Consider the following 15,569-nt stretch of genomic DNA (forward strand, 5'->3'; position numbering starts at 1 on the left):
TATTGCTTGTTGTGACATTCCAGGCCTCGCACAGTGTTTCTTCGCCATAGCGAAAGCATTTTTTTTTTTTTTTTCAGATTATAGTCCCATTTGCTAAGATACAGGAATAGCCCGGCGAATCACAGTTGGAGCACCATGATATAGCTGCTAATGTTTTGCCTGCATTATTACACCAACAAACATGATCCAGAGCGCTCAGTAATTAGATTCTTTTGAATTAGATTGGCCATTCAGGAACGTCGTTCCCCATTCTCTGGGTTCTGAGTCATGTATTCAGGAGATATTATGTAGCAGCACAGTGCATTAGACAAGTTTTTATGTCTCTACAAATAAAAGCATATTGTTACACTGATTGGCATTTGACAAACCTGTCGCTCTTACACAATGTGTCAGGGTTACAGCCCAATGTGCGAGCATGTCAAAGCTCACAAAAAAATTACCCTCACAAAGCCATCTGCCTGCAATGCAAAGTTATATGAAGGGCATCAGGCAGTCAGACAGAAGCAAGCTGAAAGGCAGAGTGACAGCCTTGTATGATGGCTCTACTAGATAAACAGAAGCCCACAAATGAAAGCCTCTCAGAATACCATCATCCGCTGTCACAATGCAATTACCGAACAGAATGATAGCAAGATAGAGGCTCCCGCAAATGGAATGATAAAAGTATTGACTGATTTGATTGAATGATTAAAATAATGCAGACATAAAATGAAAAAAGATTGAAGATTGTTACAGAGAAATAGGTGAGGAAGCATGATACTGAAGGCTTGTCACTCCTGTCTTCACTTCCACACAGACAAGCATATTTGCTCATTGTTTGCTGTGCTCCCTTCTTTTTTCAGGTTGCTATTTCTGCAGATGTCAAAGAAGTTCTGTTAACTGATGGGAATGAAAAGGCCATCAGAAGTATCCTTATTCAGATAGAAAACGGGTTTGTTGTGCTCATTCCTTTTTCCCGGCAGAGTAACAATTGATATAAAGAAAGACAGCATGGGGTATTAAAAGAGAGTTCCCCACACACACATGATAAGTAATTAAGAAAAAGTAGAAATATATGGAATTCATTGGATACGACTAAGTGGTTTGTTTTTTTTTAATTTCAATGGATTTTTATAGTCACTTCTCATTAAAGGAGCTTATGATTTGTGGACCACTCAAAGCAATAAGAACGTTTGTTTCATAATAATTTTCAAGCACTCTTGTCCTTTTATTTCCATTGAAATTTGCCGGGATAAAATAAATGATTTAACATTTATTATATTGGATATTGCTTGTAAAAATTAACTTCCAGCTTCATGTTCATTATTACCTTTCTTCCGTTTGATGTTGTATGTGCAGACCATGCAATATTATACCTACTCTAATTCCCGAGGAGTTCCCTATATCTCCTCACTGGAAACGGCTATCAGTTTTTCATTATTTCCTTTTATTTAGGATTATAAAAGCTATCTCTTTTGTTCTGCTATGCTATTACAGTTCAAGCCCCATTGTATTAGATTATGCTTTACGAATATGCACACAGAGTTCATGAAACTTGAACTGTACTTTAAGGAAGCAAAGCATAATTTGTGGCTACTTTAGCAATCGAGCTGATTTGTTCAGGAGCAGTTAACAGCCGTTAGAAATTGAGAGGAAAAGTGGAGGATATATTTGCTTTGGATTTTTTGGTGTGCCTTCCATTTACATTATGAAAGAGGCAATCTACTTATTTGGATTTTAGGCCCCTAAAATGCCAAAGCAGTTTTGATTTTTGTAAGAGGTAAGCATCCTGCTAGAGCCTATTTTCGATTTTCTTCTTCTGCCTCTGCTATATAATTTTTTTAAAATAAAATTTGCAGTAGCTGTATCAGGCTGCTCAGACAAGAGAAAGGAGGTGCCAGAAGCACAGTAGCTAATATTGTTCAGCGGCACTTGTGTGCTCTACAGAGCCCCACCCAGCTAATTGCCTGACACACTTAAAAAAAAAAAAAAAAATCAGGAAGGAAAAACAGCCAATCACAATCTTGGCCTTTCACACAGGGGAAAGAGATCACAAAAGGTGCTTCCTTTTTTAAAATGCAGGATTTTAATCATGATCTTCAGACTGTCGCAAGTTTCTCAAAATATTCCTGAAGATGAGCGATATTGTTTCATTCACTCTGCTTTATTCTGAGTTCTTCCATGCACTGTATCATTTCACTCTGCTCCTCCTCCACATGTCAGGGAACACAGAGAGCAACAGGAAGTCAGGTATGCTGGCTCAGCCCCAGCGATGTTTTTTTGGGGAAAAAAAAAAAGCAGGATTATTGGGAAAAAGAAGGTCATTTTAACCACGGAAACTTTCAGATTGGGCCCAGCAACCTGAGGTCTTTCTCAAGGCAGCAGGTGTCTTATTTAATAGCATCAGAAACCAATTAGAACTTTTATCAAACTATGGGAAGCATCTGTGGTCAGTATGTAAATTTAATTGTACTAAAATTATTGTTGAGCTAAACTACAGAGCTTCCAAAGAAGGGAAGCAATGCTAGTCATTAATTAATGCACCTTTGCTTTAAACAGCAAAGATGCCATGCCAGCTCTTGAAATCAGAGAGGAAATCTCAGATTCTGTACTCACTCCGCTGGCCTTTCAAAGAAATGATTGGTACAGCCCCCTCCCAAGAAAATGGATTTTTAACATTTGGTCCTCAGAAGCTCAGCCCTGAGAGTGCTTTATTGTGCTGGGTTTTACAATGGGTTTAATATAGCAGGGTGCCAAAGGGCAGGAGGGGAAGAACTTTACAATGTAGATAAAGTAGGTCCTTTCAGGATGCAGACCAAAACTGTTAGTGTGTTTTATTTCATCTCTTAGGACTTTCTTGACAGGGTTTAGTTTTTATCATGCAGTTGTTCTATGTTTGTGTGCCTTTTTCTGTTGTAACTAGATCTAATTTTTTTTAATTAAGAGAAAAAAGCATGCATAAAGCCTTAAAAATTGGCAACGTGTTTTTCCTGCTTTTGATACTAATGTTATTCTTGATTTGCTACCAGAGCTTATAACTGGCATTCGTTGTAAGCTGTTTTACCAAGTGAGGTTAACATGAATGAAATATTTTTTTTTCTATTTGTGTGCCCACTTTCTGTAAAATAACAGATTCACTGAATCACATACTGTTGATGCATATAGATTGAAACAAATTCATTTAAAAATTACTGTTTACATCTTTCCTTTAAAATTTTAGGAAGCCTAAATTATATAGCAGTTGTAGGATATTATCCAAAAATTACTTTCTAAAAAGTAAAAGTGGATGTCAACAAAAAAGAGGGAGAAACATTGCCAGAAGCCAGAAAATCTCTAAGCAAAGCTGCTAATTATTCTTAATGGGCAAGATGAGCACATTAAGAAACAAATGAATACATCAGTGAAATGTAATTGAAAATCGACCTGGCAATCACACATCACATCTGAGTATTGGCCTGTATATTATTCTCATCATTTAAAAAATTATTTTTGTTGTTCTAGGCATCTGAATTGAGTGAATCCAACTGAGTCTTACTTCCTAGTCGCTTAAGCTTCTAAGATTGTGATTTTTACCTTTAAAAATAGCATTTTCTGATATTTCCTGTTTATCTTCTGTTATTTCTATTTTTAAAATATATGAGGCAATGAATGGAGGCATTCTGAATCTTTATATATCATAGAAGCATATCAACCAGTTGTAAGGTTATTTATTGTCTCCATAAAATGTATCAGACGGATTTGGCTATGTCTTCTAGAGCTCTCTACCTTGAACCTAGAATGCTAGATGTGGATTTGAGATTTATTAAACAGAGATATCTAAAAAGAGAGTAAGACTCGAGGTATAAGGGAATGTTGTTAAATATTTTCTCAGACTCATGGGTATATGTCCCCGAGGTTTTCCTCGGCCTTTAAACTGCACTGCTGGGTCTAACCCAGAGCCCCCTAGCTGAGAGCCCTTCAGATGCTGTTTTATCTGTACCCAAAGGGAACAAAGGATAAATCAGAAATGGGATCATTTGGTTCATCCAGTTCTCGAATTTATCCTAAAATAGTGTGAACTGTGTTCCCTCTTCTTCGGCACAGCCTTTTTAGTGTAATGAAGAAAGAAATCTCCAAGTGCCCCCAGATAATAATTACTCAATAAAGTCTGGAGCTGGTGTTGACAGTGACATAAGAATAGGGGAAAGAAATGGTATACTGAGTTATTACTGATGCCAAGCCTCTTCCAAATCATAATGAATAAAAGTACAACACCTAAGGTGAGCAGCCCTTTCTGGAACACTCACTAATTCACCTAACACAAGTACCCTGCCCTGACCCGTCCTTAGTAAACACCAAGCAGGGTATCTGCAGAATATGGTGATGCTTGGTGACCCAGCCTCATGACTCTGACCCGAGCATCTTATCCCCACAATATGCACCATCTGGGTCATGATCTTGAGCTTAGGATTCTCCAAAAATTGGTAAATCTCCTGTGAATTTTAAAGAAGATACCCCTGGCTTAACATTATTTTATTTAACAACATCCCTGACTTGAATAATTAATAAATGAAGCTTCATGTGACTGTGCAGCCTGTGGATGGTTGAGACCTTGGGAATGCCAGGCCATCATCCTGGGTCCAGGCCCCTTCCTCCAATGTCAGTGTCAGCTGTTCTACTATTTACTAGATAGAACCAAAATGGACTCTGTGTGCCTCATATTGGGTAGGAGTTCAACAAATAGCTTTGGAAATTAAATTTAAGTTAGCTAATAAATTAAGCTAATTAATTAATTAAAAGGAATTAAACCACTATTAACTGCATACCATTTCAAGTGCGAAAGATATAGCAGCGAACAAGACAGACCAAGTTCCTGTTCTCGGAGGACACAGACTATACCTATACAGAACACATTTATACACGTGAAAAACACTGAAAATCTACAGGGCAGAAGTTCTTTGATTCCTTCCCGTCATTTAAATTCTACAATAAAAGTGTTCACATAATAGTTTTGAGCAACAGGGAAAGGAAATAAAGCTTAACTGCCAAACCTCACTTTAGTTACCATCACCAGCCTCTCATCCCTCCAAAGCTTTTGCCTGAATTACTGAAAAAGATAATGAATTGATGTGATTTAGGCACCTACTAAGTGCTACTCCATAAGGCTATAAAATAGCTACATTTTTCCTATTCTTGAGGTGCAGCTCAGAGAAGTTAATTTACCCAAATTCACACAGTCACTAAGTATCAGAACCAGTGCTAGAAGTCAGGTTCATGTGACTTCATAGCTTCCCTGCCACCCCCATTAAACCATCTCTTCACCAAAAACTGGAATGATTTGGTGAGTATCATCTTGCACTGGAGGAAAAGTCTTCTCATCCATAAATGTACAGTTGACATTGCTAACAGAGTGCAAAACGCCTCTACATCGTACTCGCAATTCATATGAGTAATAAGCACATTTAAGAATATTTCACAGCATTTAAATTAACAAATATTGCCACATCAGTGAGGTGCAATGAAACTAAAGGTAGCATAAACCAAGAAAGTAATGCTTTGTGAATCACAATGTTATTATTTTAAAAATACTTTCTTGCTTAAAGAACAATGCCAACTCTCAAAAATGTATTGAATATATGCAGCTACTGATAAATATAATAATCACTAATTGCAGGAGGAGGCTAATATTTTAAACAAGATTTATATATAATTAGCTTAACTATATTTATGTATATAACATATATAATTTGTTCAAATAACTATTATTATACAAACACACATATATATATATATATATAGTAAGGATAAAAATCAACTGAAACAAAATTAAGGTGGATCCCCGCTCTTGAACCATGCTTTGTTTGAAGAGAAAATCTAGTTATAGAATTCTGATTTCTTTTAGCCACAAGCATATATCCTAGAGCTCAGAAGTCCAGGTGCCCAGACTAGGAGACTGAAGGTGATTGCTCTGTATCTGTTTAATCAGAAATCACATTAAGGCTTTCTTTGCACCCAGCATCTCCCACTGGAGTCTTCCAGAAGGGGGGTGCCTTCAGAGAATAGGATTTGGTACATGCTGTTGAACACTATCCTGGACAGACTGGCTCGATTTGATTGAATTCCCTTTATTACCCCGAAGTGACACAGAAGAATGAGAAAATCTATTATTGGACACAGCGCCAGCCAGAGGAACCACCTCAGAATTTGACCTAAAGTAAAGGGCGGGGAGCAGAATATCAAAATATATCTCTTAAGGCAATATTTTAATATACTGTGGCCATTTTTTCTCTAGGTACTTGTTTTCATATAAAAAACACTTCCTAAACCACAAACTATATTTCCTTCCCAGTTCTAAAAATAAAGCAGCCTAAGTACTGCTGTGAATTTTTTCATTAAAATAAAATTGCTTCTAGAATATAAATACATATTCTTGCTTCAGCCTGATCACCTGGACTCACAGTTTTATAAATTGTATAAAAGTATATAGTGTTAAGATGTTTACTAAAAATTATTAATAGGTTTTCTGAGTTATATAATTTAACTTCCCTGTGACTATTTTATAAAACGTATTACCTCCACTAACAAAATAATATGTTTGGCTTGACAAATTAGTCATGTACTCATACGACGCTACAGGTGTACCTAGCACATTATGGCATGTGGTTTGGATGTCATGGAAACGCTGAGAAGGGTGTGGCCATAGTGTGGGGGAACTTAATCAAAACCAGTTGTCAGCTGACTCTTTACTAATTTTGTTCTCAGAATAAAGACGTCAGCTGTCCTTTTTCTACAAGACATTTCATTTAGAAGACTTTCCTGAAATACTTTCTTCCTGAAATAGACAAAACTGTAGGCCGATGTGTCATTTTAGTTAATCAAAACAAGTAGGCAAATTAGTCTCTTTTATTTTTTTAATGAATGTAATTTAACAGTATTTAATTTGCATACAGGAAAGTTCACCCAGAAAAAAAAAAAAGTCTGCATTATAGCACTTTTGTAAACCTCAACAAACCCCTTCATTAGGAGACCTAATTGATTTTTCCTACCCACTCCTGGGGGAAGAAAGCTATCACAGTACCTGCTTATTCACTCAGAGAAGAAATGGGTGTGCCGGGTGTTTCAAGCAGAGATTTAGGTTAAAATGTCCTGTGGCTCTGTTCTTACAGGGAGATCTTGGCCAGTGCTTGCTTTGAGCATTCAGGAAATCTGTTTTTCTGAGCAATAGGGGAACATCGCTTGTCTGCTTGGTGTCCTCCCCATGGGCCCAATTTAGTTCAGCTTGCAACCTTCACTGGAATTATTTTATTTCTTGTTTATTTAAACCTTGCTTTATTCCAAAAGAGGGATTTTTAAGGCTTCTTACAGTGACACACAGAATATACCATATAAAATAAAGGAGAAAGCGAGGGCAGTTGGACAGTAGAAAGCCAGGAAAACATCACGAAGGCAGGAATAGGACCGGTAGAGGAAAGATGCGCCATAGAGCACTTGTAGTTGTTCAGCTGAGATCATCCATTTGGCTCTGAGTTGCACAAGGACCAGAGCAAAAAGAGAAACAGGAGCAGTTCTAAGATTTATAGTGTCCAGAAGCTGAAGCAAAACTAGTTGATCTGAAGTCCAGTTTTTCCCAGTGTTGAAACCTGACATGATTTGTCCCATGGGTCCTCATGAAGATGGCGCTCTGTGCTCTAATGGACCAGCTCCTCAAAACATGGCTTCAATAAATATGACTCTTTTTGTACAAGTCCTTACATGTCAGCCGATGGCCAAAGGCCAGACTGTAAGTCTGTAAAGACAATTCTTCAAGGGGCCTTTCACTTCAGAAGAATTTTCTTCTTCAGTAATTAGTTTTCCCTCAGAGATTCTCCAGCCTTTCTCCATCCTTCCCTTCTCACTTCCCCCCAAGTCTTTCCCTGCAGCTCATCCTCACTCTCCCCACTGGCATTTCGGAGATTGAAAATACTTCAACTTGGAGAGTCTCAGAAGACTGCCATTGCCCTCCCCGCGGACGGAAAGAGGCTGACCTTGGGGCTTCTAGCTCTTTTAAGCAAGTGGGGCCTGGCACCTGTGGCACAGTCATCTTCCCTGACCAGTGCTTATCACCCTGGGCCTTGACAATGTGCTCCCTGAAATGTATATTTCACAGGTGATAAAACTACAGTCCAGGGAATGAAAAGAGCTTGCCTGTGACAAGTAATTCAACATTTGGTGGCAGAGCCAGGGCTACACCCTCTCCTCCTGCCTCACACGCTACAGCTCTTCTCACCATGCTGATCCCGCGTACAATAAGAATATCGTAGTGTTTGTGGGCCTCTTTCTGGCAGGGAGTCAGTTGACAATCACTGCAGAAGCTTTCTTAACTGTGGCCTATAGACGTGAGAGACATCATCACAAGGAATCAGACGGCTGGTGTGTTTAAGACTGGGAACGTATCAAGCTGGTAAGATACCTTTTTGCATTAAAACACTCTGGTTGAAACTGCTTTTCTCAGTACTATGGATGATTATTAAAACTAACAATAGCTAATATTTATTAAACATTTACTGTGGGTCAGGCACTGTTTAAGCACTTTAAAAGTATCTTATTTAATGCTTACAAGAACCTGTAATGAAGCAGGCAGGCGTTTTCATTACCTACAATTAATAGATGAGAAAAACTGAAGATAACTATGTTAAACACTGGGTTGGGAATGACTTAAGGATTGAGAGGGTGCAGTATGAGGTTGGGAGAAGCCCAGCCTGGGACCTTCTTGTGAATGGCTCTATTTCACTGGTTCTCAACCTGGTGGAGGGGGGCAATTTTGCCCCAGGAGACTCTTCTATTGTTATAAGTGGGGCAAGGTGGTTGCTACTGGCATCTAGTGGATAGAGGCCAGGGATGCCGCTAGGCCTGTGCAAGACATCCCCACACCCCTCCCCCCAGCGAAGAACTCTCTGGCTCAAAATGTCAATGGAACCAAGATTGAGAAACCCTGTTCTGTTTCATGGTTTTAAAATAGTCTAGGTATTCATTCCCTTTTAGATTCTGTTCCTTCTTATCCAAAGTAGGAGAATTGCTTACCCTCAACCAAAACAATGGTGTTTCCTGTGATGCTACATTTTAATTTTGCCCCGTTGGTATGGACCTAGAGGAATAAGTAATCATTTAGTAGTTTTCACAAGAAATACCTGTATCTGTGTATTTTTCCTTTATGTGTTTAACCACAGACATTATTGGAAGAACAATCTAAGTTTTAATTAATTCTTTAATTACTGTTAATCTGTCATCCTTTGACATTTTGAGTCTTCTCTATGTTTGAGGATGCTTTCCCACCCCAAACTGCTCAGCTTGCAGGGGAACAAAGGTGGATGAATAGCAACAATGCTTAAAAACTAAAGTGGAAAACATACTGGGATGAGGATATGGAGTAGTGATAACTTCTTTTTTCTTATATTAACTGGTGAATATAATGTGTCCATGTACGAATTTTTGAATCCTGCATTAGAATGTTCACAGTAGGCTGATGGCACAGGGGGCAGTATGCTCTGTGTTTCTCAAATAAATGAATAAACCAGTTCTGTTTCGCAGAAAACCTCCAGTAGGTCCAGAGAAAGAGCAATCTCCTACCTGGGTATTCTTCATTCTTAGGACAGCTTTTATTCCACAGTGCGGACTGCCATACCCTTCTGTGGAAGACTTCATTTTTGGATGTGATTTTCAACCTGGTCTTTTAGTTATCAATCAAAAACACATTTTCTATGTTGTCCTCATTTACATTTATTTAATGCTTAAGGTCATTTGTGACCATTTGAGTGTATTTCAGCATATGGAATCAGGGAATAATAGATTTCAGCATCATGCTGTGAAGAGAGATTGTGTTTTTACAAGACATAATGTTGTTTACTGGGTGTTAATAATCACTAATTAATAAACATCTAGAATTCTAAAATGTTGCATTTTGAGGAATAAACATGTCAGGTGTTTAACTTATGGAGTGCAGTAGTATTTTCTATCATCCCTTCATAAAATAATGAAGTTACATAAAGAAGCAAAATGTCATTGTTCAACACAGGGTAGATCCAAAATGCCTTTGTTTCTATTTATTGTTCTCAAAAATGCTATTTCTAATATATTGTTCTGAGATGTACCTGGACATATAGTCTGTATGTCAGTAGTCGTACAGAAACTTCCAAGATGAGGGTTTTTTTTCCCGTCTTTATTTCATATTAATTGTGGTCAGTTTCTTTTTTAACCACCATAAGCATTTCGTCCAAAGTCTACGAAAGCACGTTGCCAGGAAACAGGTGGATGAGTCAGTCCTTGAAATGCCTTGATCTCATATTAAGGAGCTACTTGACCACTTAACCTTCAAGAAGCTAAGAGGAAACTGCCAACCAATGATGTAATAATCAGCGTTCCCCTTCTATCCACTGCTTTCCCACCCATAACCAGTACAATATGATGAAAGCATTAGCTCCATGTGAGAAGAAATAAAAGGAAACCGTTCACAAAAGAGCTGAGATATAGTTCAATATTCTTTTTTAGTGCCTCAATGCATATGCAGAATTTCTCCTCCAAATTGGAGGTGTGGAATAACAGTAGCGACAGATAACTAAGAGGTATTTACCATAGCTACAAAGCCCACACGTGAGCCAAATATTTCTGCTATTAAAAAGCACTTCAAAGCTTGACATGAAGTTTGTAACAGCTGAATGTCTTCTGTGACTTCATTTGCAAAGATGTAAAGGCAGAAAGGAAAATCGTGGTATGAGAACTGTGAACCTCGGAAATGGTGTTTTTTTAAAAAAAAAAAGAGAGAGAGAGAGAAGGCCCCCAGAAATTTGACTGGCGTCCCAAGCTCCTGTTCCCCCTGCTCTGCCAGTGTTCTCAGGAAGCAGCATTCATCCTGCTACCAGCCTCTTCCTTCAGGGCAGACCCAGTTGGTGAGTGGCCTGAAACTTATTTTGAGGGCCCTCTTTAGGAGCATGAGTTCGATTATACCTTTTACTTTGACAGATTTTACAGAAGCTTACAACCACGTGAACCCATCACTGGGGCTGCTTGTGGGCCCGGGAAGGGGCCTGTGAGAGGGAGGGGGCCCCAATGATTAGGCTTCATTAGCTTGACAGTAAATCCATTCCTGCTCTCATAACCACCAGCCGCCTTGCCTGGAATGATGCTCTTCCCTTCCAAACCCGCTTATTCCCTCTGTTCCATTTTAATCTAAGTGTGATTGTTGCTAAATATGAAAGACGTGTTTGCAAACGCCTGGAAGCTTTAGCCCTGGCTAAGAAAGATCTAGGATGCACATATATGAAGGATGTAGCCGTTACCTCTCACAGATCTAAATACAGTCATTTGATGGTTCATTCGTTGGTCCATCCATGCAGCCACCTATCAACTTAACTAATATACCCAAGGTATTCTGCCTTCGAGAACATAAATACAGAGTGATAGCAAATAACTCTTGAACAAAGAAAATCATGCTACTAAATATAGCTAGAGTTTGGTGGAAGAACAAGGATATTTACAGCTCCTCAATTGTTAGGTTTATCTGAAGCTGTCTTCAAAACTGTGACTGTCTAATAAAGAACCATTCAGAGCTTTTGATGTCTGCATATTTCTAGGTATTCCAGAATTAGTGAATGGCGTCATTCTCTGGTTAATAGTAGTTAACAGTTACAATATTTTTAAAAATCGATTAAATATACCCTGCTATGATATTAAAAGTAAGTTTCTACTTAAGAAAAGAGTATCTTTGTGTGAAAATTCTAGTGAATTTAGGCCTGTGACTTTTTTTATTATTCTTTGATAAACCATTAATTTTAATAAACTGTGGAACTCATAATAACTTTTAAGACTCTTTTATAACCCAAATTTTACCTTTATGTGGGCCCCCAGGATTGGCTATTGGCTCCATTGCCCTACTGCTTTTTAAGATTTATGTCTTCTTGGAGGCTCATTTTCCTTTAAACATTAAATTGGGGATGTGAAAAATGATTTAAGGGCTTCCCTGGTGGCGCAGTGGTTGAGAGTCCGCTTGCCGATGCAAGGGACACAGGTTCGTGCCCCAGTCCGGGAAGATCCCACATGCTGCGGAGCGGCTGGGCCCGTGAGCCATGGCCGCTGAGCCTGCGTGTCCGGAGCCTGTGCTCCGCAACGGGAGAGGCCACAACAGTGAGAGGCCCGCGTACCGCAAAAAAAAAAAAAAAAAAGATTTAAGAATGTAAATCCCAACCAAGGGGGATAAAATTCCTGACTTATTCAGGCCTTCTGCAGTCTGCCCTCACTTTCCTCACTCTCTTCATTCAGTGTAGCTACTGTTCCCCACATACACCCTCTCCTTGGGTCACCCAAGCCTCTTCACTCTTCTGCAACACATTTGGTCCTCCCCATCTCTGGTCTTTGCCAGTCTTGTCTCCCTCTTCCTTATCCATCTAAATCCTTTCTTCTAAGGCGGCTTAATTACCATTTCCTCCCGCCTTCTCAGGAGGCAGCTTGCCCTAATGTTTTCCTTCTTTTAACTTCTGTTGGCCCTAGAGTAGTCCCCCAGAAAGTATGGCATATTCTCTCATTATTCAAAGTGTGTTGCCTATTTTCATGTTCATTGGTTCATTCATTTCTTGGTAAATACTTCAATCACCTTCTGTCTGCCAAGTACTGTTTTGGGTTGTTAGAGATGTAGTGATGAACAAGACTGAGAAAGTCCATGCCTTCTTAGAGTCCACATTCTAGCAAGGGAGACATAATAGCAAGGACATAAAGGCAAGGACGTAAAGGCAAGAACATAAAGGCAAGGACTCTACTTAGTATGTTTTATATTCCCTGAAGCAATTAGTACACTTTATCCCTGTCATAGGAAAGGTTTTAAGATTTGCATTTGGAGCACATTTTGAAAGACATGATAAATGACATGATAAATGAAAGATAGGATAAGATATGAATCCACAGGGCTTATGGAACCAAACAGTTTTTAATAGAAGAAAGTCAAGCTCTAGAGATTCAGACATCAGTTTATATATCAGATAGCTGACTTTCATTTCAGGACAGGCTTCTTCTCAGGCATGCATATACAGTGTCTGTAGACACTGACATGGTGAGTAGGCATTTATCTGTCCTTTGTCAGGTTGAAGAGGAAGGTTAGAAGAAGGTAACTGAGATAAGAAAGCTGAGGGCTCTCTAGAAATTTTCTGATAAAATACACCTGTTAGCGAGTTTTGCTAGAGTCATGGTAACGGAATCTCAAGAACTGCTGAGGATTCTAGAGATACCACAGTCCTGTTTCCTTCTGTTGCTATCTTGGATATGGGAAAATGAAATACCTAAGTGTACTTTCTATTACTAACGTTTTTTATTTGCTTGACACATTTATAGAAGGGCTCATATCCCTACTACTTAGTGTTTCTTCACTGAAGAAACCAGCTCCCACAGGGTGAATGTTACCTAGTTTTAGATATTGTGCTAGAGTTCTCCTTTTTGTGTTTATATGAGCCAGATTTTAAAATTTGGGGGGCATGGTATTTTTAGGGGCCCTCTTAAACTGCAGCAAATTAAAAATTAAGGCCTTTTCTTATAGAACAATTTGTGTTCACTCTTTGGACATGTTGATCCTGACTTTTTATCAAGGTCAAAATCTCACTACCAAAAATTGGCCAAGTTCTATATTGATAGCCAGGTGTGCATGTCAGACCACTGCATCCTCTGTGAAAATGCCTTCCAGTTTTAACAGAAAAATCCCTCCTTCATAGAAATTTATATCACAGAACGTACATATCAAATAAAAATGTCTTAATTTTCAAAGGAGTTCCTCACTTTAAAATGGACAAGGGGGAAATCTTTAAAACTTTTTTTGGAGAATGGCCATATGAGAATCCATTGCTAAAAGATAATTTATTTTTTACTTTAATAATGGACATGACTTATTTTCAGTATTTGGCTATTATAAACAGTGCTGCAGTGAAATGTATCTGTACATAAACTGTACATTTGCAAGTAAGCGTATCTACAGAGCAGATTTTCAGAAGTAGACTGTCTATTCATGTGGCCTTATCAAGCTGTGTAAATTACTAAAGTTTGTAATATATTATCATATCTGTTAAGACTAGTCTCTTGCCATTATTCTTTCTTCCTAGAATATTCTAAAATCATGTTGATATTTGTATTATGGTGACATTTTCATTGTGACTAAAAAAATATATATGAATTAATTTACTAAGACTTGACAGCTTATGTCTCCGAGTCTTCTATTCAAGAGCAGGAAGTTTTCTTTTTAAGCTTTTTTAGGTGTTTCACTAGCATTTAAAATGTTTCTTCATTTCTCTTGTTAAGTTTATTTTTAGAAACTACCTTTTTTTGTTTCTTTTATAAATGAGATCTTTCATTATATTTTATAACTGGTTATTATTTGTGTGTATGTATATAAAGAAAGCTATAGGGTTTTGTATAGCAAATGTTTAGTCACCTCAATGAGTTATTATTTCTAATACCTTGTCAACTTATTCTCTTGAGTTTTCCAAATAAACAATCACATCATCTGCAAATGATGGGAATTTTGTCTTCTTTCTGATTCTTGTATCTTTTTTCTTCTCTTGTATAATTTTATTGGATTAAAAAAAATCCCAGGATGATATTAAATATGTATCTTTGAGTCTGGCTTTGTTGGGAATCCTCTGGTGTTTCACCATTAAGTATGCATTAGCTTTTGAGTTGAAATAGAAATGATATTTTCTATCTTGTTAAGGACTTTTTTTTATTGATTCCTGTTTTTAAAAGATTTTACCATAAATAAATATGGAGCTTTAGCAGATGTCTTTTCATCATGTATGGAGATGATCAAATTGTTTTTCTTGTTTCAGCTACAAGCTCTACAAATTATTCTAATACTAAAGTTTGAGAACTTCTGCTCCAGGTGGTCATTTCTGTGATTCTGAACTGACTTTAAAGCTGATCCCATCCTCTGGCTTTATGCTTTTGTTCGTAACTTAACCGAAATAAACTTATTTCAGAGTCCAAAAGGAAGACACTGATTAATTTTTTTACTAATTATATTTTCCATTTCAAATATCTCTGATTCTATGATTATGACTAGTCCAACTTGTGTTATTCATTTCAATGTAATAAAATGTAATTTAGCATCTGATACATGTAAGGCACTGTGATGGGCCCTTTAGGGGTTACAAAGATGAGTAAGTTGAGGTTTCTGCCTTAGGAAGCTCAAGATATGCAGGCAGATGAGAGATAGACACTTGCCCCGCCAGCAAGATGTAAGAAGAGTCTGCTCTCATTGGGTGATTCATGATGTGTAGAAAGAGACAAGCAGCCAGTTCAAGGTGGGGGGATCTGAGAAAGCTTTATGCAGGAGGTGGCTGTTGGGCTTTGGTTTAGCAAATGAAAAGCAAGGGAAGAAAAGCAGCTGAAGAGGGCATTCTAGGTATAAAAAGCAGGGAGGACACAATCAAAGGCATAGAAGTAGGAAAGATGTGTCTAGGCAAATTTAGTTATCTAGTGTGATGAATGGAGAGAGGCTAGAGGCCACAGACCATTTAGGAAGTCATTGCATTGGGGCAGAGGGGGAGGTTAATGGGACAGATCGTGTAAAGGGACTTCTAAGGTGTCGGGCAAGGTTCTGTTTC

At 38.1% G+C, this 15,569-nt stretch overlaps 1 protein-coding gene across 1 annotated transcript in view; it reads left to right on the forward strand.

The window, feature by feature from the left end:
- The window catches only part of CAMKMT (calmodulin-lysine N-methyltransferase), a 401,051-nt gene that overhangs the window by 347,839 nt on the left and 37,643 nt on the right, over positions 1–15,569 (forward strand). Inside the window, exons 6-7 of the mRNA XM_082672327.1 lie at positions 843–906; positions 8,332–8,398. Of these exons, the coding sequence (XP_082528453.1) occupies positions 843–906; positions 8,332–8,398 (131 nt within the window). The remainder of the gene's footprint in view (positions 1–842; positions 907–8,331; positions 8,399–15,569) is intronic.

Source organism: Grampus griseus (genome assembly GCF_964374135.1).
Source record: "Grampus griseus genome assembly, chromosome: 15".
In the NCBI taxonomy this organism is placed as follows: Eukaryota; Metazoa; Chordata; class Mammalia; order Artiodactyla; family Delphinidae; genus Grampus; species Grampus griseus.